The sequence below is a fragment of the Oncorhynchus clarkii genome, chromosome 30 (assembly GCF_045791955.1).
Source record: "Oncorhynchus clarkii lewisi isolate Uvic-CL-2024 chromosome 30, UVic_Ocla_1.0, whole genome shotgun sequence".
In the NCBI taxonomy this organism is placed as follows: domain Eukaryota; kingdom Metazoa; phylum Chordata; class Actinopteri; order Salmoniformes; family Salmonidae; genus Oncorhynchus; species Oncorhynchus clarkii.
Genome location: NC_092176.1, coordinates 2,021,090 through 2,046,806, shown reverse-complemented (window position 1 = coordinate 2,046,806; position 25,717 = coordinate 2,021,090). Strand labels below are relative to the sequence as shown.

The window sequence follows — 25,717 nt, the reverse complement described above, 5'->3', positions numbered from 1 at the left end:
GAGAACACCAGCTGTTCCAGATGACTGCGTGATCACGCTCTCCGCAGCCGATGTGAGTAAGACCTTTAAGCGGGTCAACATTCACAGGGCCGCAGGGCCAGACGGATTACCAGGACATGTACTCCGAGCATGAACTGACAAACTGGCAAGTATCTTCAATGACATTTTCAACCTCTCCCTATCTGAATCTGTAATACCAACATGTTTCAAGCAGACCACCATAGTCCCTGTGCCCAAGAACACTAAGGTAACCTGCCTTACTTCCGACCCGTAGCACTCACATTATCCCAAAAACCCTATACCCACTCCAATTTGCATACCGCCAAAACAGATTCACAGATGATGCAATCTATATTGCACTCCACACTGTCCTTTCACACCTGAAGAAAATGAACACCTATGTGAAAACAATATTCATTGACTACAACTCAGCGTTCAACACCATAGTGCCCTCAAAGCTCAACACTAAGCTAGGACCCTGAGACTAAACACCTCCCTCTGCAACTGACGGGCCGCCCCCAGGTGGTAAGGTAGGTGACAACACATCCACCACGCTGATCCCCCCTCAGGGGTGTGTGCTCAGTCCCCTCCTGTACTCCCCGTTCACTCATGACTGCACAGCCAGGCACGACTGCAACACCATCATTAAGTTTGCCGATGACACAACAGTGGTGTTCCTGATCACCAACAACGACAAGACAGCCTACAGGGAGGTTGTCAAAGACCTGGCCGTGTGGTGTTAGGACAACAACCTCTCCCTCAATGTGATCAAGACTAAGGAGATGATTGAAAGCTTCAAGTTTCTTGGTGTCCAAATCACCAACAAACTAACATGGCCCAAGCCCACCAAGACAGTCGTGAAGAGGGCACAACAAAACCTATTCCCCCTCAGGAGACTGAAAAGATTTGACATTGGTCCTCAGATCCTCAAAAGGTTCTACATCTGTTCCATCGAGAGCATCCTGACTGGTTACATCACTGCCTGGTATGGCAACTGCTTGGCCTCCGTCCGCAAGGCACTACAGAGGGTAGTGTGTACGACTCAGTACATCACTGATGCCACGCTTCCTGCCATACAGGACCTCTATACCAGGCGGTGTCAGAGGAAGGCCCAAAAAATTGTCAAAGACTCCAGCCACCCTAGTCATAGACTGTTCTCTCTGCTACCACATGGCAAGCAGTACTTTAATAACTCTACCCACGTGTAAATATTACCTCAATTATCTCGACTAACCGGTGACCCCCGCACATTGACTCTGTACCGGTACCCCTTGTATATTGCCTCGCTATTTTTATTTTACTGCTGGTATTTTTCTTAAAACAGCATTGTTTGTTAAGGGCTTGTAAGTAAGCATAAGTAAGCTCTACACCTGTTGTATTCGGCTCATGTGACAAATAGAATTTGATTTGATTTTTGATTTGTTATTGGAAGAAATGTCATCTTGATTAATCAAAGTCGGTCCGAGATTTGAGCTTCGACGATTGATACTGTAGTTGTTATTCCGCCGACAAAGACAGGTCCGAAAAGGAAAACAATGGAAAGAGGGATTGCACTCAATCTAATGGAATGGAATGAGGGAGATACCTCGGTTATCAAAATGCAGACAGCAATTCCGTCAAACTTATTCAATTCCATCAATCTCGGAAGTCATCCAAGTGCTCAGATTTTCCAGTATGGGTTTTTGCTTGCTTTTCAATATTTCAGAATACTTCATTGTCCTCTATTTCCCTTACAGTGCACAGAAATGTGTGTTTTGCTCTTTAACCCAACCCCCCGTCACACGCACGCACACAGACACATACGATAGATGCATTTTAGTAGCTTAAAAGAAAAGAACTGGAAAAAAAGTGATTATACTTTAGAGTAAACAAAATACTTGAGATCGTGGCCAAAGAAGATTGGTCAATGTGGAAAGCTACCCTAAGAGCTTAGTCGTTTATCACTGCTTTCATGCACTAAGTGGAGTAATATGATAACATTTTTCTGTATGTTTTATCTCTGTGGAAATGTTGCTCTTTTATTGCCATGTTTTGCTCCAAAACAGACATATCACATCAAGTTGTTCATTTACATTTTAGTAATTTAGCACACGCTCTTATCCAGACCGACTAGGGTTAAGCGCCTTGCTCAAGAGCACATTGACAGATTTTTCCCCTAGTCGGCTAGGGGATTCGAACCAATGACCTTTCGGTTACTGGCCCAACACTCTTAACTGCCACCCTATGTTCACCTCATGTAGTATATACAGAAAAAGACATGTTTCTATTTACATAAAAAATGATTTATTCTATTGCAACTAGTATTAAGATCTGTCTCCTATGCATCTGGTGTACTCACAGCACACTGTGACTTCCAAATAGAATACAAGTTATTTTTCCACTATGTGTTTCCATTAGCTACCATGAGCCACACAGGCAATACAAAAGAGGCGCCCCCTCCTCACCCCAATTATACTGTATATGTCACCGCACGGTAAGATGGAGTGATGGAGCGGGAACGGAGCAATGGAGGGCTTGCATTCCCCCTGGCCCTGTGCAGTGGTGACAGGAGGTATCGTCCCAACAGATGAGCTCCAACTGGGGCTAGAGAAATGTCACCTCCAAGGTGACTGATCTGGGCCCGTACACAATAAGAACAGCCTTGTCCCTCTCAACCACCGTGTCATTCTAGTGACTGGATCAGGGGTTCACCAATGTGTCACTTGGGGTTAGTTATAAAATGTGTGCCTGTGTGTGTGCGCAGTAGGTTGGTTGGTATTTTCATCTTTCAGGCTCTGCATGACCTGGGCTGTAGAGAACTCTGAATAGTGACCTAGCTCTAGTCCATAACTGATTTGTAAAGGGCTGATCACCCTTACTCATGCTCTCTGGTGACAACACATGCACACACACGCACGCGCACACACACTTCATGACATCACTTCATGACATCACAGTGTTGCAGAGGAGTTCCGTGTTGTTAGGCCAAGCTCTCATTCCAGGAAAATGATCTAATGTCACACATGTAATGTCTATTGACATTTTTCTATCTCACGTCAGAATTAGACGTCCATCCATGTTTCTCAAATGTCAAATTTCGAAGATGTACCAAAGGTTTGGGATAGGCTTAAAATCAAAATATAAAAAAACTACTTTCTATCGCTGGATTCGAACTTGGAATCAGAGGCAGATACTTACACCCATCCCTGTCCACAACACCCTAGCAAAACCGAAACATACTTGAAGGTAACACTGTTGCCCCTAGTGGCCGTTTCCACGTCATCTCCCGATGTCCTCAGACCTGGATAGACGTCCAATACTGACTTGTATCACGGGTAACCTGGCTGCTGTACCAACCAGCCTCTCTGCCTCCTGGGCTCTGCATGGCGATTAGTGTGGACTACTGGAGCTGTTTCCAAGGCAACCAGCTGCTGCAGAAATGATCATACGTTATTAGATGGTTTTGACGGAGGCAGACAAACTACCGTACTTGATAGGACTAAAGGGAAGACAAGAAAAAAAGAAAAGAAAAGAAAAAAGGAAAAGCAGAAACTCCACAGTGATGCAAACAAATTATAACATCTGAGATGCTACATTTCAGTTGAACACAGACAAAGGCAGATTACAACCCACATTCAAAGACACACACACACACACACACACACACACACACACACACACACACACACACACACACACACACACACACACACACACACACACACACACACACAGTGATAACACACACACAGTGATAAATCTGGGGTCCAGAGTCTTTAAACCAGAATTGTGTCTCAGGTTCGTATCCATAGGCAAATTGCTTCTCAAGGAGACAGATCATTAAATTAACGTACTCTAGGGCCCCAGACATCTTCAATATCAGGAGATTGAGCTACTCCCCTCAGGTTGACAATACTTGGCACCAGGGCATAAAAATAATAGAGCCAAACAATTGTTTATCCCAGAGGCAATAAGGCTTCTAAATGACAAACACGAGTAGGTCCAGCAGGCAGGCCTTTAGTTGATACTGTAGTCCAATGTTTCCCAACTCCAGTCCTCGAGTACCCCCAACAGCACAAATGTTTGTGCTGTTGTGGGTGGACAAACACACCTGATTCAACTCATCGAGGGCTTGATGATTAGTTGGCAAGTGTGCTTGTCCAAGACTACAAAAAGTGTGTACCGTTGGGGTACTCAAGGACTGGAGTTGAGAAACACTGCTGTAGTCGATAGTGTACAAATGTGTATTGTGTTCAGAATAATTAGGATGCCCACATGAACTGCACTTTGTCTACCCTCACTGGTTGTATTTATTGTTTGTAATAATTGTTTATTGTCTTTTGTCTATGCTTGATATGCATGTGTTTAATGTATGCACAGAGCCGCACAAAAAATGTCCCCATGTGGAAAATAAATAAATTCATTATCTTATCGTATTCTGCTCTTATCTTATCTCTAGCTATAACCTATGCAAGAGGGTGCAACCTTGTTCCACTGCATCCAAACTTTAGAAGAAACAATTCAATCTGACAAAGAAATAGCAAAAACAGGGGACGTTCCAGTATGTTCCATCTGGGGGAATTTCTGACAACATGGTTACACAATGTCAAAAAAAGCACAGGAGAGAAACTGTTCTAAAATGAGCTCCTTGCAGAAAGTGAACTCTGAGTAGCAACTCCTTAGGACAAGGGAGGCATGGTACTAATCCCACACAGCCAGCCAAACCGTGTTCTCACTGTCTGACTGCTACCTCCAAAGAGCTTGTCTTCACAATGCCACTCATGCCCATTCCAGATTCACAGTCACAAATCATCATAATTAGTGGTACAATTAGGCCACTACAACAATCGAATCACACAAAGCGGTATGAGAGGGGGAAAAGAGTCCAGAGAGCTTCAGGTTTTATTAGCCGTATGTACGGGATAAGCATGGTATACGGTGTACCTAGTCCAATGAAATGCTTCCTTCTCAACACTTACATTTTTACCTTTATTTAACTAGTCAAGTCAGTTAAGAAAAAAATCTTATTTACAATGACGGCCTCGGAACAGTGGGTTGACTGCCTGGTTCAGAAGCAGAACAACAGATTCTTACCTTGTCAGCTTGGGGTTTTGTTCAAGCAACCTTTTGGTTGGTGGCCCAACACACTAACCACTAGGCTACCTGCCTCCCAAACGCAAGAACAATAAGAAATAGTACAAAATAAGAATACGAACAGAAAGCAAATGGCTAACTACCTAACTGCATAGCATGTTTGGTGATGAATACATATCTCCACTACATTTGCAATATATTTGTATCTAGCTGATCAAATCTCAGTCAGCTACAAGAATATGATTTCTAGAACTTTGAACAAATCCCTATATAACATACAAGCAATCTTAGGTCACAAACCGTACTTGCAAATGTATTTTGACAGTGTAGCGACCCATTTATGGGGACGAAGCAAACAACTGAGGGAATCTCTGATAAGATAGCAGAAATGTCAACTACTCATTCATTAAATCCCACTTATGGGTTTTAATGAGAGTTTCAGGGGGCGTGAGTTTGTCTAATGTTGATGGACGGGGACTGTAAGTGACAGTTCTGTCGTTGTTCCAGATGACGAGAGGTTGACAATGTCAGGTGTCGATCTCATTCTCACCGCTGCCACAGTGGAGCCTCCACAAAATCAAGTAATTTCCACAAACTGGAAATCGACTCCGAAAGACGCGCACATGCACAGAGCGCCATGGACCCTCAAGATCTAAGAAGAACACTGTCACTCACTGTGCCATTGGTGGCTAAATCCCATTACTAGGGTCAATATCCTCACCACTTTGGGAGGGCTGAACCGACACTGATTCCAGAAACACAATACAATTCAAGTAATAGTTTCCTGGCAAAGCATTCCCATCTCTTTTAGGCAATTTAACCTCTACAGGATCGGTGTCCCTCCACCGGAGGGATCGTTGTCCCTCCACTCCACTGCACTGTCCAATTTACAGTAGCTATTACAGTGAAAAAAACATTATGAAAATGTTTGAGGAGAGTGCATAACAACAACAACAAAAATGTATCACGGCAACTGGTTTGATACATTCACCTCTGAAGGTAAATATTGTACTTACATTCAGTAATCTTGCTCTGATTTGTCATCCTGGGGGTCCCAGAGATAAAATGTAGCATAGTTTTGTTTGATAAAATCTATTTTTATATTCAAATATAGGAACAGGGCTCTAAAGGTTGAACCCCTGCTGTTTCTCTTGCATTTCAAAGATGATGGAACAAAAAAATAAATTGAAAAAAAGCATGTTTTTTTGTTTGTATTATCTTTTACCAGATCTAATGTGTTATATTCTATTAATTTCACATTTCCACAAACTTCAAAGTATTTCTTTTCAAATGGTATCAAGAATATGGATATCCTTGCTTCACGTCCTGAGCTCCAGGCAGTTAGATTTGGGTTTTATGTCATTTTAGGCAAACATTGAAAAAAAGAGGAATGTGGTCGATACCTGTATTGTTCAGACCCTTTTGCTTTTTACACATTTTGTTACGTTACAGCCTTATTCTAAAATGGATTTAAAAAAAATTATCCTCAGCAATCTACACACAATACCCCATAATGACAAAGTGAAAACAGGTTTTTAGACATTTTTGCAAAAACAGAAATACCTTATTTATGTAAGTATTCAGACCCTTTGCTATGAGACTCGAAATTGAGCTCAGGTGCATCCTGTTTCCATTGATCCTCCTTGAGATGTTTCTACCAATTGATTGGAATCCACCTGTGGTAAATTCAATTGATTGGACATGATTTGGAAAGGCACACACCGGTCTATATAAAAAGGTCCCACAGTTGACAGTGAACCAAATCATGTGCTCGAAGGAATTGTCTGTAGAACTCCGATCTGGGGAAAGGTACCAAAACATTTCTGTAGCATTGAAAGTTCCCAAGAACACAGTGGCCTCCATCATTCTTAAATGGAAGAAGTTTCGAACCACAAAGACTCTTCCTAGAGCTGGCCGCCCGGCCAAACTGAGCAGTCGGGGTAGAAGGGCCTTGGAGACAAATAACCCAATGGTCACTAACAGAGCTCTAGAGTACCTCTGTGGAGATGGGAGAACCTTCCAGAAGGACAACCATCTCTGCAGCACTCCACATATCAGGCCTTTATTGTAGAGCGGCCAGACGGAAGCCACTCCTCTGTAAAAGGCACATGACAGCCCGCTTGGAGTTTGCCAAAAGGCACCTAAAGGACTGTCAGACCATGAGAAGCAAGATTCTCTGGTCTGATGAAAACAAGATTTAACACTTTTTCCTGAATGCCAAGCGTCATGTCTGGACGAAACCTGGCACCATCCCTACAGTGAAGTATGGTGGTGGCAGCATCATGCTGTGGGGATGTTTTTCAGCGGCAGGGACTGGGAGACTAGTCAGGATCGAGACAAAGATGAACAGAGTAAAGTACACAGAGATCCTTGATGAAAACCTGCTCCAGAGTGTTTAGGACCTCAGACTGGGGCAAAGATTCACCTTCCAACAGGACAACGACCCTAAGCACACAGCCACGACAACGCAGGAGTGGCTTCGGGACAAGTCTCTGAATGTCCTTGAGTGGCCCAGCCAGAGCCCAGACTTGAAACCGATCGAACATCTCGGGAGAGACCTGAAAATAGCTGTACAGCGACGCTCTCCATCCAACCTGACAGAGCTTGAGAGGATCTGCAGAGAAGAATGGGAGAAACTCCCAAAATACAGGTGTGCCAAGCTTGTAGTGTAATACCTAAGAAGACTTGATGCTGTAATCATTGCCAAAGGTGCTTCAACAAAGTACTGAGTAAAGGGTGTGAATACTTATGTAAATGTCATATTTCAGTTTTAAAACGTTTATAAATTAGCAAAAATTTCTAAAAACATGTTTTGTTTTATCATTATGGGGTATTGTGTGTAGAATGATGAGGAAAAAAATGAATTAATCAATTTTAGAACAAGGCTATAATGTAACAAAAAGTGGAAAAAGTCAAGGGGTCTGAATACTTTCCGAATGCACTGTATGCATGATTGTGTGGCTGTGTGTGCATGCTGCTGCTATTTAAGTGCAAGGCTCATAGGGTTCTCACCTGAAATCCGTAGTTTTCATCGAATTCCTGAAAACTGCAACATTCTGACTCTGTCTACACTATATCTGGATGATCAACTCAGTCTGGGTACCACACATCATTACCAGCACACTATATATACACATCAATGTATGGTGGCACAGTGACTCACACTCTCTCCGGTAAGTGGCAAACATGACTTCTCTCTGGGACCTGTTTCTTCTGGGTTGTTTGATTCTATCACGGTGAACAACAAGTTGTATTTGTGATGAGTAATGTAATGGCAGTACTCTATCAACGACACCCCCTCCCCCCTTCTCCAGAAGGACAGCGGAGAGCAAGGTGCTATTAGGGGAAGTGGATAGAACCCTCACTGTCAGAGTAGTGCCCCACACCTACACACGCACACACATACACCCTCTCTCTTTCCACAATGTTAAGCAGATCAATTATTTTTAATCTTAATACACTGGGAACTGTAAACGGTGAAATATTTTATGAGTAGACTGGAGACCAAAACAATACCCTGTGCACTTGCACAGGCTCCCACTCTAATTACACACAAAATCACTGGCTATTTGACTGACTATTGATAGCTTGGCAATGTTTTGTCTCCATTGTCTTTCAGGACATGAAATTCTGATTGACAAGGCCAACAAAACCCTTGGAGATATCCATGTTTTTTATTCAAACGCAATATCAACTCCAAGCTATTCCATGTCTTCAAATAGCAATAGTTGAGGGAGTGTTGGCACAGTTTGATAATAAATACTGATGATCAGTATATCCCTAATCAGTAACGTAATTTTAGGATTACCCAAATCTTGTATGACTTACTTTTAGATGACTTTCCACTTAAGAGGCATTAGAAGACACAACGGATCCATCAAACACATCTGGTGTGTCATCAGAGCAGCTCACAGATTACTGCACCTGTACATAGCCCATCTATAATTTAGCCCAAACAACTACCTCTCCCCCTACTGTATTTATTTATTTATTTTGCTCCTTTGCACCCCATTATTATCTTTACTTTGCACATTCTTCCACTGCAAATCTACCATTCCAGTGTTTATTTTTTTTTATGTATTTAAAATATGTATATATATATTTTTAACTTGCTATATTGTATTTACTTCGCCACCATGGCTTTTTTGCCTTTACCTCCCTTATCTCACCTCATTTGCTCACATTGTATATAGACTTATTTTTCTACTGTATTATTGACTGTATGTTTGTTTTAGCTGGTGGCGTAATGGATTACAGTTACAGACTACATGTAATCAGTTACTCTCCAACTCTGTGATGATAGTGGGGAACACCATGGAGAGTGTATTTGTCTCCCAGCCACTGCTGGGAGACAAATACAATTTCTCCATCATTTCATTGTTGTGCTTCATTGACTTGTGTAATCCAAAAAGTCAGAGGAAGTCATGTTTCCAAAACAATTTTGTCTCAGTAATTTCCCTTGCATTGTTTGGGAACCATAGGGAACACTTTTAGTAAACTGTTTTATTTTAAAATGAGCTTGGAAAGCGCTCCCCAAGAGCCTGACAAAGTCCTGGAAATAATGACAAGGAATTAAATAGGACTGTCAATTAATAACTTGTTTACTTTCACAACCACCATTAGTGGCAATATTCTGCAGTTGTGTGCATCAGTAGACAAAGAGGTGCAAATAGAATAAAAATAAATACTGAATCACACGCTGGGGCTCATTCACACACACGCACAAACAGGAGCACCAGACGCCCACACACACGCACGGATATACACATGCACACAAACGCACGCACACACACACACACACACACGCACACACATATATACACTTGTTCATTCTAAATACAAATTCAGCTTGCATCTGCCTCTTGATGGCATGAAGGATCCTCTCTTAGTGTGTATAGAAATCAAAACAAGTGCAGTAGCACATCATTACAGGTGCACGGGGGACTTGAGCATGTCATAATGATTGAGCTTTACTACATGCCCTTGTCAGTCATCTTCAAGGTAATTTCTAATGGACAAGTGATTTAGCATTTTGTCTTGCTGTACTTTGTCAAACTATCAACCACCAATAATTCCATCACAACATTTGATGTCCTTTCACAAATGTCCTTTCACAAAATGACTTGGACAAACTCCAGTCCACTGAACAAAAGGTGACATTTCACTGAAAGGCCATTACAGCAGTTGACTTCAAAAAACAGAAACGACTAAATCATTCTCACATTGTAGATGAGGCAATCGTGTAGTTAGGGTAGCCTGTATGTTTGCACACTGCTGCTTGTACACTGAATAGTGTACTGTATTAACACTTTTTGCAGCTCTGTGTGGCTCAGTCGGTAGAGCATGGCACTGTTTACAGCATGGTTTGTTGGTTCGATTCCCTCTGGGGCCACCCATACAAAAAAATATATGCATGCATTACTGTAAGTCGCTTTGGATAAACCTGTTGAATAAATAGCATGTATTATATTACTTGTTCTAAGCATATATTAGCACTTATAATAAAGCCTTAAATGTTCAACGTACCTCTGGGAGAAGATGTCCCTGTATGGACTGCCGTGCTGCAGGGCGATGCCGTATCCCCGGTCTGGTGCCTTGTTCCCCACAGTGTAGAAGGAGCAGTCCTCATCGTTGATGCCCACATACTCCAGCACTGCCACATCCCACACAAAGGCAAAATGGCCGTACTTCACCTGAGAGAAAAGTAGAAACATAGAATTATAATTACTGAGTGTATCCATGAGGGTACAGTCAAATTGTTGTGGTCTGATGGGCTACGCCCTTTACTGTAATTCTATTTCTAGAGGTAGAAACAGTTATAGAAACGCATAACACTATACAAGCTATTATTTGACACTCCAGTCGAGAGATGGTAACATGATTGAACATGAACACTAACCATGACAATTTTGTTGCTTGCATTGTGGAGTAGGGTAAAGTGTCGCACCTCGACACTGATCTTTGCTCAGTTTTGTATTTTACCCAGTAATAGTCAGTGTCATGATTGCACATGGTCCCTGACAATTGAACAGAATAAATGATAAACAAAAAGACATACGTGATTAGCCTACCCTGCAATTGGAATATAATATGTTATTTTCATTTGAATATGTAGCGAGTGCACGTTCTAGCTTTACATTCATCACCACTATGTCATTCCTTTTTTCTTTAGTTTGCTTAGATGGGAGTGTGTGCTTGCAGAGTGGAAGTCAAGGTTAATATGGTCAGAGGTAACCAAATCATCACCCATTTTACTGCAGCTCTACAGCTCCTTTTAATGGGACACATACCATCCACACCAACTCACTTTTCAAAGAAAAATACCAAGGTGTGAGGACATTCACATTTGGCCCTCTTTTGAGACATGGCCGCTTCCTTTTTGATTCTGTGAATCTTTTGAGGATCCATTGTTATTAGCCCTGTAAGAGACGCACCAGGGCTGCCTGCCTGGCCCTCTACATGCATTTGGACTCTGACGTCTCATTAACTGTAATGGTACTTTATGACATTTTCAGTCACCTCACCCCAGTCTGCGTCTGGACAGGGTTCAGGATGATAGCCCTCTGCAGCATGACTCTTGTCTGAATAAGAAATCCTCTTATTTTGTGATTTGGTTCAAACAGCACTATGGATGGGTGTCCTGAAGGGCAACCTATTCCTTAAATATATAGGGAATAGGGGCCCATTTGTAACGCATCCTCTTCCTTCTCCTGGATCGCTTATTTATTTATTTTTATTTTTTTTACATTTTACCCCTTTTTCTCCCCAATTTCGTAGTATCCAATTGTTGTAGTAGCTACTATCTTGTCTCATCGCTACAACTCCCGTACGGGCTCGGGAGAGACGAAGGTTGAAAGTCATGCGTCCTCCGATACACAACCAACCAAGCCGCTGCTTCTTTAACACAGCGCACATCCAACCCGGAAGCCAGCCGCACCAATGCGCCGGAGGAAACACTGTGCATCTGGCCACCTTGGCTAGCGTACACTGCGCCCAGCCCGCCACAGGAGTCGCTGGTGCGCGATGAGACAAGGACAACCCTACCGACCAAGCCCTCCCTAACCCGGGCGACGCTAGGCCAATTGTGCGTCGCCCCACGGACCTCCCGGTCGCGGCCGGTTACGACAGAGCCTGGGCGCGAACCCAGGACTCTGATGGCACAGCTGGCGCTGCAGTACAGCGCCCTTAACCACTGCGCCATCCGGGAGGCCCCTGGATCGCTTTTGTAGTGTATTCGGAAAGTATTCAGACCCCTTGACTTTTTCCACATTTTGTTAAGTTACAGCCTTATTCTAAAAGGGATGAAAATGTTTTTTTTCCCCCTCATCATGTACACACAATACCCCATAATTTAATATAATACCCCCATAATACCCCAAAGCAAAAACAGGTTTTTAGAAATTTTTGAAAATTGAAATATCACATTTACATAAGCATTCAGACCTTTTTACTCAAATCAAATCAAATTGTAGTTGTCACATGCGCCAAATACCGAGAAATGCTTACTTACAAGCCCTTAACCAACAATGCAGTTAAGAAAATATGTCAATGTGTGGGGGCACAGGTTAGTCGAGGTAATTTGTACATGTAGGTAGGGGTAAAGTAATTATGCATAGATAATAAACAGCTGGGGGGGAGTGTCAATGCAAATAGTCTGGGTGATTAATTGTTAAGGAGTGTTATGGCTTGGGGGTAGAAGCTGTTAAGCAGCCTTTTGGACCTAGACTTGGCACTCCGGTACCGTTTGCCATTCGGTAGCAGAGAGAACAGTCTATGACTTGGATGACTGGCGTGTTTTTTGGGCTTTCCTCTGACGCCGCCTAATTTAATATAGGTCCTGGATGGCAGGAAACTTGGCCCCATTGATGAACTGGGCTGTACACACTACCATCTGTGGCGCCTTACGGTCGGATACCGAGCAGTTGCCATACCAGGCGGTGATGCAACCGGCCAGGAAGCTCTCGATGGTGCGGCTGTATAACTTTTTGAGGATCTGGGTTCCTTTGCCAAACCGCCGTGCTTTGTTGAAGCACCGTTGGCAGCGATTACAGCCTCAAGTCTTCTTGGGTATGAAGCTACAAGCTTGACACACCTGTATTTGGGGAGTTTCTCCAAATTTCCTCAATGATCTCGCTGCGCTTCCCTCCGTTCATCTTTCACTCGATTCTGACTAGTCTCCCAGTCCCTGCCGCTGAAAAACATCTCCACAGCATGATGCTGCCACCACCATGCTTCATCGTAGAGATGGTGCCAGGTTTCCTCCAGACTTGACGCTTGGCATTCAGGCCAAAGAGTTCAATCTTGGTTTCATCAGACCAGAGAATGTTGTTTCTCATGGTCTGAGAGTCCTTTAGGTGCCTTTAGGCAAACTCCAAGAGGCTGTCATGTGCCTTTTACAGAGGAGTGGCTTCTGTCTGGCCACTCTACCATAAAGGCCTGATTGGTGGAGTGCTGCAGAGATGGTTGTCCTTCTGGATGGTTGTCCAATCTCCACAGAGGAACTCTGGAGCACTGTCAAAGAGACCATTGGGTTCTTGGTCACCTCCCTGACCAAGGTCCTTCTTCCCCGATTGCTCAGTTTGGCCAGGCAGCTAGCTCTAGGGAGGCCACTGTGTTGCTGGGGACTTTCAATGCTGCAGAAATGTTTTGGTACCTTTCCCCAGATCTGTGCCTCGACACCATCTTGGCTCGGAGCTCTACGGACAATTCCTTTGACCTCATGGCTTGGTTTTTGTCTGACATGCACTGTCAACTGTGGGACCCAATATAGACAGGTATATGCCTTTCCAAATCATGTCCAATCAATTGAGTTTACCACAGGTAGACTCCAATCAATTTGTAGAAACATTTCAAAGGAGGATCAATGGAAACAGAATGCACCTCAGCTCAATTTTGTGTCTCATAGCAAAGGGTCTGAATACTTATGTAAAGAAGGTATTTCTGTTTTTTATTTTTAATTTTAAAAAAATTTCCCCCCTGCTTTTTCATTATGGGGTATTGTGTGTAGATTGATGATCATTTAAAAAAAATCTATTTTAGAGTAAGGCTGTAATGTAACAAAATGTGGGAAAAGTCAAGGGTCTGAATACTTTCCGAATGCACTGTATATCACAGGGTCTTACAGTTTTGCTTCCAGAAAAATGTTTTTGGCTATTTCAATTCTACAAGCTTGGAAGTTGGAATCACATCAGGGCCCAATTTTTCAAAGGTTATCTAACTGGATTTTGACTATTGGGTAGGATTAAATATATCAATCAAATCAAATCAATTTTTTTTTATTTTTCACATACACAAGGTTAGCAGATGTTAATGCGAGTGTAGCGAAATGCTTGTGCTACTAGTTCCGACAATGCAGTAATAACAAGTAATCTAACTAACAATTCCAAAACTACTGTCTTGTACACAGTGTAAGGGGATAAAGAATATGTACATAAGGATATATGAATGAGTGATGGTACAGAGCAGCATAGGCAAGATACAGTAGATGGTATCGAGTACAGTATGTACAAATGAGATGAGTATGTAAACAAAGTGGCATAGTTTAAAGTGGCTAGTGATACATGTATTACATAAGGATACAGTCGATGATATAGAGTACAGTATATACGTATGCATATGAGATGAATAATGTAGGGTAAGTAACATTATATAAGGTAGCATTGTTTAAAGTGGCTAGTGATATATTTACATCATTTCCCATCAATTCCCATTATTAAAGTGGCTGGAGTTGAGTCAGTGTCAGTGTGTTGGCAGCAGCCACTCAGTGTGGCTGTTTAACAGTCTGATGGCCTTGAGATAGAAGCTGTTTTTCAGTCTCTCGGTCCCAGCTTTGATGCACCTGTACTGACCTCGCCTTCTGGATGATAGCGGGGTGAACAGGCAGTGGCTCGGGTGGTTGATGTCCTTGATGATCTTTATGGCCTTCCTGTGACATCGGGTGGTGTAGGTGTCCTGGAGGGCAGGTAGTTTGCCCCCGGTGATGCGTTGTGCAGACCTCACTACCCTCTGGAGAGCCTTACGGTTGAGGGCGGTGCAGTTGCCATACCAGGCGGTGATACAGCCCGCAAGGATGCTCTCGATTGTGCATCTGTAGAAGTTTGTGAGTGCTTTTGGTGACAAGCCGAATTTCTTCAGCCTCCTGAGGTTGAAGAGGCGCTGCTGCGCCTTCTTCACGATGCTGTCTGTGTGAGTGGACCAATTCAGTTTGTCTGTGATGTGTATGCCGAGGAACTTAAAACTTGCTACCCTCTCCACTACTGTTCCATCGATGTGGATAGGGGGGTGTTCCCTCTGCTGTTTCCTGAAGTCCACAATCATCTCCTTAGTTTTGTTGACGTTGAGTGTGAGGTTATTTTCCTGACACCACACTCCGAGGGCCCTCACCTCCTCCCTGTAGGCCGTCTCGTCGTTGTTGGTAATCAAGCCTACCACTGTTGTGTCGTCCGCAAACTTGATGATTGAGTTGGAGGCGTGCGTGGCCACGCAGTCGTGGGTGAACAGGGAGTACAGGAGAGGGCTCAGAACGCACCCTTGTGGGGCCCCAGTGTTGAGGATCAGCGGGGAGGAGATGTTGTTGCCTACCCTCACCACCTGGGGGCGGCCCGTCAGGAAGTCCAGTACCCAGTTGCACAGGGCGGGGTCGAGACCCAGGGTCTCGAGCTTGATGACGAGCTTGGAGGGTACTATGGTGTTGAATGCCGAGCTGTAGTCGATGAACAGCATTCTCACATAGGTATTCCTCTTGTCCAGATGGGTTAGAGCAGTGTGCAGTGTGGTTGAGATTGCATCGTCTGTGGACCTATTTGGGCGGTAAGCAAATTGGAGTGGGTCTAGGGTGTCAGGTAGGGTGGAGGTGATATGGTCCTTGACTAGTCTCTCAAAGCACTTCATGATGACGGATGTGAGTGCTACGGGGCGGTAGTCGTTTAGCTCAGTTACCTTAGCTTTCTTGGGAACAGGAACAATGGTGGCCCTCTTGAAGCATGTGGGAACAGCAGACTGGTATAGGGATTGATTGAATATGTCCGTAAACACACCGGCCAGCTGGTCTGCGCATGCTCTGAGGGCGCGGCTGGGGATGCCGTCTGGGCCTGCAGCCTTGCGAGGGTTAACACGTTTAAATGTCTTACTCACCTCGGCTGCAGTGAAGGAGAGACCGCATGTTTTCGTTGCAGGCCGTGTCAGTGGCACTGTATTGTCCTCAAAGCGGGCAAAAAAGTTATTTAGTCTGCCTGGGAGCAAGACATCCTGGTCCGTGACTGGGCTGGATTTCTTCCTGTAGTCCGTGATTGACTGTAGACCCTGCCACATGCCTCTTGTGTCTGAGCCGTTGAATTGAGATTCTACTTTGTCTCTGTACTGGCGCTTAGCTTGTTTGATAGCCTTGCGGAGGGAATAGCTGCACTGTTTGTATTCGGTCATGTTACCAGACACCTTGCCCTGATTAAAAGCAGTGGTTCGCGCTTTCAGTTTCACACGAATGCTGCCATCAATCCACGGTTTCTGGTTAGGGAATGTTTTAATCGTTGCTATGGGAACGACATCTTCAACGCACGTTCTAATGAACTCGCACACCGAATCAGCGTATTCGTCAATGTTGTTATCTGACGCAATACGAAATATATAAATAGAATGAATAGAACAGACTGATCATTGACTTGAATGGGGACTCCTATTCAATTTATTTTGATTTCTATGCATTTCATTCCTTTTATGAACAATTAATGCACTTTAAAATGTGTGTATTGCCATTTTTATCTCTAATAATGCACAACATCTATTGCACAAAGGAAGGGAAGAAAGTGTTGTGATTCCTATTGATTCCTAATCCATTTCAGAGGAGAACAGGAAAAAGGGGGGGAAACGTAGGGTTGCAAAATCCCAGGTTTTTTGCAACTCTACATGCAGGTACCACAAAGTCTTCGCCTTATTGTTGTGATTCCAAGAAAAAAAAAATACTATAAATAGACTAGTAGAGACATTGAAAAAAAAAGAGGGAACATGAGGAGTGCAGCCTGCCTGGAGGAGCCATGGTAATCAGAAGGGCCCAGTGACTCTAATTGTGCCAAGATAATTATTAAAAGCCGTTTTCGTCAAACACGGGGCGTCTGGTGAATCCTAATCACAGCATTGTTTATTCCCGGAAACATGACTAAATAACCCACTAGATTCATAATCACAAAATGAAAGCCGTCCATCTGTTCCCCTCTCCGCCTCCCTCCCTCTATGCTCAGAGAAAAACACTGGAGTAGCTTAATGTTGTTTACGTGACACATGCTTGTTGTTATTTTGTTATTGGTTGTAGAGCGTTTTTTTTGTTGTTGCGTCATTTAAAAGGAGGTGATGGCCACTCAACTGATTTGTAACTACTGCAACATGAGTGTACAGAACGTTTAATGCTAACGTTTTATGAATCCCCTTGGTTTTGCGACTTTCAAGGAGGAAGTTGCCGCCACTATTTCAATTTCCTGTCCTAGACATGAAATGCATGTTTAGGTTCCACCTCCAACGAATGATAAAGGCTATTTATATATATTCAAGGATTGGGAATGGGACTTTCCACGTGGAGTTAACATCAACAAATAGGGCACTGATAGTTGTCAGTGTAGCTAGCAGGCATGTTAACCTTAGCCAGCTATCTAGCTAGCTAATTATCTTGCTAACCTTATCTAGCTAGCTAATTATCTTGCTAACCTCATCTAGCTAGCTAAATATATCTGTTTTTGCTGGTTTTCTTTTACACCGTATTCAAAAGATTAGTCAGCTGGATTTGTCATAAGCATTGATTTAGGGAAAACTTTGCCACAGATGGAAACCACTGGCCTATCTTTGATGTGGCAATCTATTGTTATCTCTGACATAGAAATAGTTAGAACGAATAAGAAGGTAATATGGATAACTATTGAAAGATAGCTGATATGTGTTTTTCGACATTGTAATGGACATGGTGCAACCTTTGTAGGTTGCTGGCTTCCAAGCCAGCCCATGCTCATGGTTCTCACAGGAGAAGTGAAAAGATAGGCTACAATGACTTTTCTAGTGATCATGCATGCCACAAATGACACTATAAGTTCCTTACATTTTCTTTTGCGGGTGCCTTTTCATTATCTGGATAGACACTTGTGGTTGCCAGCTAACGTTACCCCAATCAAAGCAGTGGTGTGTGAAGTGAAGCAAAACTTAAGTGGCCAAAACCATTCATCTTGGGGCAACGGGGGGAGATATATATATATATATATATATATATATATATTTGAATACAGACTAGCTCAAAAATATGTGAAAATTGACAAATGATGCAATGAATTATGATAATTTTCAGGTAAAAAGTGGACACAAGGCTGTTTGGCTCATCTCAGTCACAAAGAGGAAGAACTTTGCAGCGGTTTCTGATGAATAAACAATGCCATGCTGGTGGGTGGTGACATTCAAATAAAACCTAGCCCTGAAACGAAACGTAGGCTGAAAATATATGTCATACCATAGGAAAAGACACCGCATTCACACGGATTTGCACGAAGTAGGCAGTTCGGATTTGTCTTTTCAAGCCCATATATAATCATACTTTGACTAAAGTGATGACTGTTGTGCAACATCATGGGTAAGCTTTGGCCATCATCTTTCAGCTTGAAAAAGTGGATTTCTACTGGTGTGGGAATTTAAACACAAGATACTGTAGCCAACACTGATACATAGATAAAAAGTAAATAAAGAACATTAAAAGCACAATAAACTAAATAAAATTCAAGTTTGGAGTTATTAAATAATGTAAATCACAATCAACTCCAACACATAAGCAATCAAATTTTCTAAAGGTCGAACTCTCCCTTTCGGGAACATACTATACTGCTTTAGATTGCTAACTGTGTGTTTACCATACAGTAAATTATTTTGAGTTAATAATCTTTTTTTTCAACATTTTGCTCATTTATAAGAACTACCATGTTGCCAACTACCAGAGACATTGGGAGAACAGGCTGGAGCTATAGCAGGCCTATGCATCCCAAATGGAACCCCATTCCCAATATGGCACATTATTTTTAACCAGGGCCCAAAGGGCTCCGGTTAAAAGCATTTCATTATATAAGGAGCAGGGTTCCATTTCTGACACAGACTTCTCTGTGGCTTGTTCAGCTCATGTTCTGTAGCAGACATCAAAAGACTGAAACGCTTAACGACATGTTCACCAAGGGGAGGAGATTCAACGACTAACCACACACAAACAGGGGCACTTAATCTTGCTTCCTTACACTTTTTTTTATTTTGTATTTTATTTGATCAGGATCCCCATTAGCCGACGCCAATGGTGACAGCTCGTCTTCCTGGGGTCCAATACATAACAAAAAACATCATGGACATAAAGACGTTACAATTTACATATATATATATAAAAAAACATGAACATAGACATTACAGACCTATATATTTACATGTATATTTAAAAAAAAAATACAACCAAAAACACACAAATGACACACAAAGAAAATAAGCAATACAACTAAAGAATAATAATGTGTGGGTGTGCATAGAATGTGTTTTATAGTGTGTGTGTGTGCATCTACCAGTTACACATCAATGTCAGTACATACACACAAAAATGAGGTCGCATGGGGAGAGGCGTGGTGCTGTGAGATGTTACTTTATTTGTTTTTTGAAAGCAGGTTTGCGCTATATAAGATGGGAGTTCCATGCAATCATGGCTCGACATAATACTGTACATTTCCTTGAATTTGTTCTGGACCTGGGGACTGTGAAGAGACCCCTGGTGACATGTCTGGTGGGGTAAGTATGTTTGTATGAGCTATATGTAAGTTCATTACACAGACAATTTGGGATTTTCTACACATTCATATTTCTCACAAAAACAAGAATTGATGCAGTCAATCTCTCCTCTACTTTGAGCCAAGAGAGACTGACATGCATACTGTTGACATTCGCCCTCGGTGTACATTGAAATGCAAGACGTGCTGCTCTAGCTCCTTCTTTGCAGCACTTGACCATATCACTGGGAAATAGTCAAGATTAGATCAAATTAGATACAACTAGAGACTGTTTGGTTGACTGTGGTGTTAAAAATGCCGAGCATCTCTTTATCACAGACAAAATGCTCCCCATCGTTACAACAATTACATCAATAAGCCTTGACCATGACAATTTACAGTCTAAGGTGACACCGAGAAGTTTAGTTTCCTCAACTTGCTCAACAGCCACATCATTCATTGCCAGATTCAGCTGAGGTCTAGAACTTAGGAAATGATTTGTACCAAATACAATGATTTTAGTTATAGACATGTTCAGGACTAGTTCATGACTAGTGTAACGGATGTGAAACAGCTAGCAGCTATCCGTTACACTAGCCACCCATTCCAAAACTGACTGCAACTCACACATACTGTATATAAAGTGGTATTTTCTAAATCTACTGTGGCAGATTTAAGGGCAGATTTAAACAATGTGGGTGCAAGCAACAACTTTTTTCTACGGTAGTGTTTTCAAGCGCCTTCTCAGTTCAGAGAAAGGTCTGGCTACCTGAGACAGAGGTTTCTTCAGGTACAGTCTGACCTTTATGAGCCAACAATCTCTATCCCAACCTCCCTCCCTTCCTCCCTCCCAGCTGGCTCAACCCTCTGTTTGTGCTGGAGCTTCATCTCTAAAAGCCTCTCTCAACATGCCAGCTCACAACTGTCCCTCACCGCCTTCCAGCTCCCTCTCCAGGCTCTCTCTGCATCTGCTGAGATGCCTCATACTCCCTCCCTTCCTCTCTCTTTCTCTCTCTCACTCTCTCCATCTATGCATGTGTTTGTTTTCAAGGAATCAGGAAGCATTGTGTGGTAAAACCACTGAGTTTTTACTCTGATCATTCTCCACTATGGTTGGTCTGGGCTCAGTGGAGATAGTCTTTCCCAGCAGTACCTCTCTCGCGGTAGTGGGCACCAGTTGGCACACAGGTGGCATTCCCACCCACCGCATACGCGCTCGACGGTGACAGCGGCGACAGACCGATGCTGTGTGTGACAACTTCTCCTCCTGCACTTCTTTTTTGCCTTAATTGGCCTTGAGCTGTCATTAATTCTCTTTGTTTCCTTAGGAAAATATAAAAAGCAATTAACAGTCTATCGCCAACCATATGCAAATCTGCAAAGCAATTTCCAAAGACGGGGATCTGATAACAAAACCCAGAATAATTAGAAACAGATGTTAGAGAAACAGTCCAGGACAGCTCACTGGGCTAGAACTAAAATGCTTTTGCTAATAGGATCTGGCATGAAAAAAATATATTTACATTTTTTCTTTCTTTCCTGCTCAGTTGTTTCAAAAGTATGTACTTTTGTCTTTTGAAATATGTAATTGTGCTCGTTTCAAATTAAATCGTGTTACAACTTAAATCATGTTACAACTTAAATCATGTTACAAATTAAATCATGTTACAATGGATGGGTTCATATGAAATAGGCTAGCTATACAGCAGCTACAGTATGGTGCATGCTGGGGAGAGCGGAGTAAACATAATTACTGGATTGGTGAACATGCCTTTCTGCCTCTTCTCCCTTACAGAGTTATTTGACAGAGGAACATAAGGGGCCTGGAGCAGGAACCTCACAAGGCTAATGTAACATGGCAGCCTGAGCCACCCACCTCCTTTTGGCAGGGTAGTCACCTCCTGCCTTTCAGAGGGAAACACTTATGTCAGGGGAAAATATTGGGTTAATTTGAATTTACCAGAATGTTTTATTCATCGAGGTTAGACACTTCTTAACTGAAAGAAACAGTTTCCAAAAACTTTATATCCAATGATTTGGACTGCACTATTTTGATCAAGCTCCCTCTAAGAAACAGGTGTGTGTGTGAGGATATGAACATTTGTGATTGTGAAGATGGATGGGAAAAGTCTTTATCTGTTATTTTCAGGGACAACATTGGGACAATAGCCCGGTGTGTCAAAGCCTGCTGAATTTCAAAATAGGGTCCGGTAGCTACTCTACATCCAACTGCACAATCATCTAACCTCCAAATTCCTCTTCCCAATCCCTGGACCCCGTGATCGAGGAATGATCTTCCCCTCGATTTTAATCTATGTATTTCGGAATAAAAGGTTAACACCACCATCTAATCACGCTTGACATGTATTTAGCATTTACGCTACGTTGTTTCTTTGATCTTTACAGCTAACACGTAGGTAAAAGTAATCTCACTAAACAGTGGGGGAGGGATCTGAATCGTCTCTCTAATACCCAACAAAGAACAGGAGCACATAATCTGAGCCAAACAGCAGAGCAACAATGAGTTTTACCTAAGAGGATTTGGTTATTGATTTGACAAAGGAAGCAGGGTTTAACCGCTGCATAAACCCGTTATGTTTTTTTTATTACTTAAACCACTGAGACGTTGCAAAAGTGACATAATTAAAACATTGTCGACTTTGAACACACACTATTTGGCACAAGCCGCATGAAATTGCATTGCTGCTAGTTCCTCAAAGAGGGTTTCTTAGCCACAAACACCATTTGTCATCGTCTCTCTGCTGCAGAGTTAATTACATAATATTTGACTTGTGCTGAACAAAACAAATCAACACGAGGAAAGAAATACAGAGCCCCCTATCCTTTGTTAGGAACTTTTGGTAGTATGACTTACCCTTGTTAAAGCCATGAGTCAGTTGAATGGGCCAGAGGCGTAGCATCTTCTCCTTCTCTCCCTCTTTCCCTCTCTCCCCAGTATCACTCTTTAATGTCTGAGACTATTCTTAGGGCTCCCTCTCTCCAAAAGAATGACAGTACCCTGGCACACAGATGGCAACTTTAGTCGGTCGACATGCAGTGAGTGAGGTGCCTCGCCCAGACACTGTGGCTTCAGTGGGGCCGCCTATTCATCGACATTAACAGTGATTCAAATGTTCATGCTCTCTCCCTCCTGCAGCTCTCCCCAACACAGCTCACCACAAATGAGTCATGACCTTTCAAATAGGCTCACACCAGTGGATCCGGCACCACACCACACACTTGGTACTGTTGAGCTGCTCTCGTCGTTTACCAGCACAGGTAATGGAAACATGTAGCATGACTTTTTATTTGTTAACTAGGCAAGTCAGTTTAGAACAAGTTATTATTTACAATGACCGCCTACCCCAGCCACACCCTAACCCAGACGACGCTGTGCCAATTGTGCGCCACCCTATGGGACTTCCAGTCACAGCCGGTTCTGATACAGCCTGGAATTGAACCAGCGTCTGTTGAACCACCACTAGGATTTTATAATGAGACTTGAGACTCATGGATTTCATCCAAAATGGCAGCCTATTCCCTATATAGTGCACTACTTTTGACCAGGGCCGATTGGGAATAGGGGGCACAGCCATAGAACATAGCAGCCGGTGGCCGTCTGACAGTGAATCAGCGCCCCCCATCTCTCTATCTCTCTCTCTCTGTATTATCTGGTGTTGTGACAGTGTTTGCTCCCTACACAGCTGTGACTTCACTTCCTGACAAGAGGGGTCAGGACACCGACAACATGGGCAGGATGTGACAATACCAGGTGAATCTCAAGTTTCAAAGTTCATTAGCCATGTGCAGATTATATAACAGGTGTAAAACAGGACAGTGAAATTCTTACCTTGAGAGCTCGTCGTTCTGGCCTTGAGCAAGGCAGTTAACCCACTGTTCCCCGGCACCGAAGTCATGGATGTCGATTAAGGCAGCCCCCCGCACCTCTCTGATTCAGAGGGGTTGGGTAAAATGCGGAAGACACATTTCAGTTGAATGCATACAGTTGTACAACTGACTAGGTATCCCCCTTTCTCCTTTCTTTCCAACAATGCAGCGATAATAATAATATAGATAATAATAGAAAAAAATAGAAAATAACTTGAAAAACGGGAATGCAAGTACACTATATATACAAAAGTATGTGGACACCCCTTCAAATTAGTGGATTTGGCTATTTCAGTTGCTGACTGGTGTATAAAAATGAGTACACCGCCATGCAATCTCCATAGACAAACATTTGCAGTAGAATGGCCTTACTGAAGAGCTCAGTGAAGCGGCGTTGCCATGCCTTCTTCACGCTGTTCTGAAGCAGAAGCGGCGCTGTCGTGCCTTCTTCATGATGTTCTGGTGGGAGAGGACCATGTTAAGTTCTCAGTGCTGTGGACACAGAGGAACTAACTTCAAGCTCTTGACCTTCTCAGCAGTGGGCCGTCGATGTGGATGGGGGTGTGCACCCCCCTGTTCCCTGTAGTCCGCAATCAGCTCCTTGTTCTTGCTGACATTGAAGGAGAGGTTGTTGTCCTGGCACCACACTGCCATTTCTCTGACCTCCTAACTGTAGGCTGTCTGATCGCCGTTGGTGATTGTGTCACCAGCAAACTTAATGATGGATAGCAACGATTAAAACATTCCCTAACCAGAAACCGTGGATTGATGGCAGCATTCGTGTGAAACTGAAAGCGCGAACCACTGCTTTTAATCAGGGCAAGGTGTCTGGTAACATGACCGAATACAAATAGTGCAGCTATTCCCTCCGCAAGGCTATCAAACAAGCTAAGCGCCAGTACAGAGACAAAGTAGAATCTCAATTCAACGGCTCAGACACAAGAGGCATGTGGCAGGGTCTACAGTCAATCACGGACTACAGGAAGAAATCCAGCCCAGTCACGGACCAGGATGTCTTGCTCCCAGGCAGACTAAATAACTTTTTTGCCCGCTTTGAGGACAATACAGTGCCACTGACACGGCCTGCAACGAAAACATGCGGTCTCTCCTTCACTGCAGCCGAGGTGAGTAAGACATTTAAACGTGTTAACCCTCGCAAGGCTGCAGGCCCAGACGGCATCCCCAGCCGCGCCCTCAGAGCATGCGCAGACCAGCTGGCCGGTGTGTTTACGGACATATTCAATCAATCCCTATACCAGTCTGCTGTTCCCACATGCTTCAAGAGGGCCACCATTGTTCCTGTTCCCAAGAAAGCTAAGGTAACTGAGCTAAACGACTACCGCCCCGTAGCACTCACATCCGTCATCATGAAGTGCTTTGAGAGACTAGTCAAGGACCATATCACCTCCACCCTACCTGACACCCTAGACCCACTCCAATTTGCTTACCGCCCAAATAGGTCCACAGACGATGCAATCTCAACCACACTGCACACTGCCCTAACCCATCTGGACAAGAGGAATACCTATGTGAGAATGCTGTTCATCGACTACAGCTCGGCATTCAACACCATAGTACCCTCCAAGCTCGTCATCAAGCTCGAGACCCTGGGTCTCGACCCCGCCCTGTGCAACTGGGTACTGGACTTCCTGACGGGCCGCCCCCAGGTGGTGAGGGTAGGCAACAACATCTCCTCCCCGCTGATCCTCAACACTGGGGCCCCACAAGGGTGCGTTCTGAGCCCTCTCCTGTACTCCCTGTTCACCCACGACTGCGTGGCCACGCACGCCTCCAACTCAATCATCAAGTTTGCGGACGACACAACAGTGGTAGGCTTGATTACCAACAACGACGAGACGGCCTACAGGGAGGAGGTGAGGGCCCTCGGAGTGTGGTGTCAGGAAAATAACCTCACACTCAACGTCAACAAAACTAAGGAGATGATTGTGGACTTCAGGAAACAGCAGAGGGAACACCCCCCTATCCACATCGATGGA

The 25,717-nt window shown here is 43.5% G+C and overlaps 1 protein-coding gene across 2 annotated transcripts in view; it reads right to left on the bottom strand.

The window, feature by feature from the left end:
• The window catches only part of LOC139390005 (glutamate receptor, ionotropic, delta 2), a 565,966-nt gene that overhangs the window by 17,112 nt on the left and 523,137 nt on the right, over nucleotides 1–25,717 (bottom strand). For both annotated transcript variants that reach the window (XM_071137092.1, XM_071137090.1), the window contains exon 14: nucleotides 10,600–10,766. In XM_071137092.1, coding sequence (XP_070993193.1) covers nucleotides 10,600–10,766 — 167 coding nt within the window. The remainder of the gene's footprint in view (nucleotides 1–10,599; nucleotides 10,767–25,717) is intronic.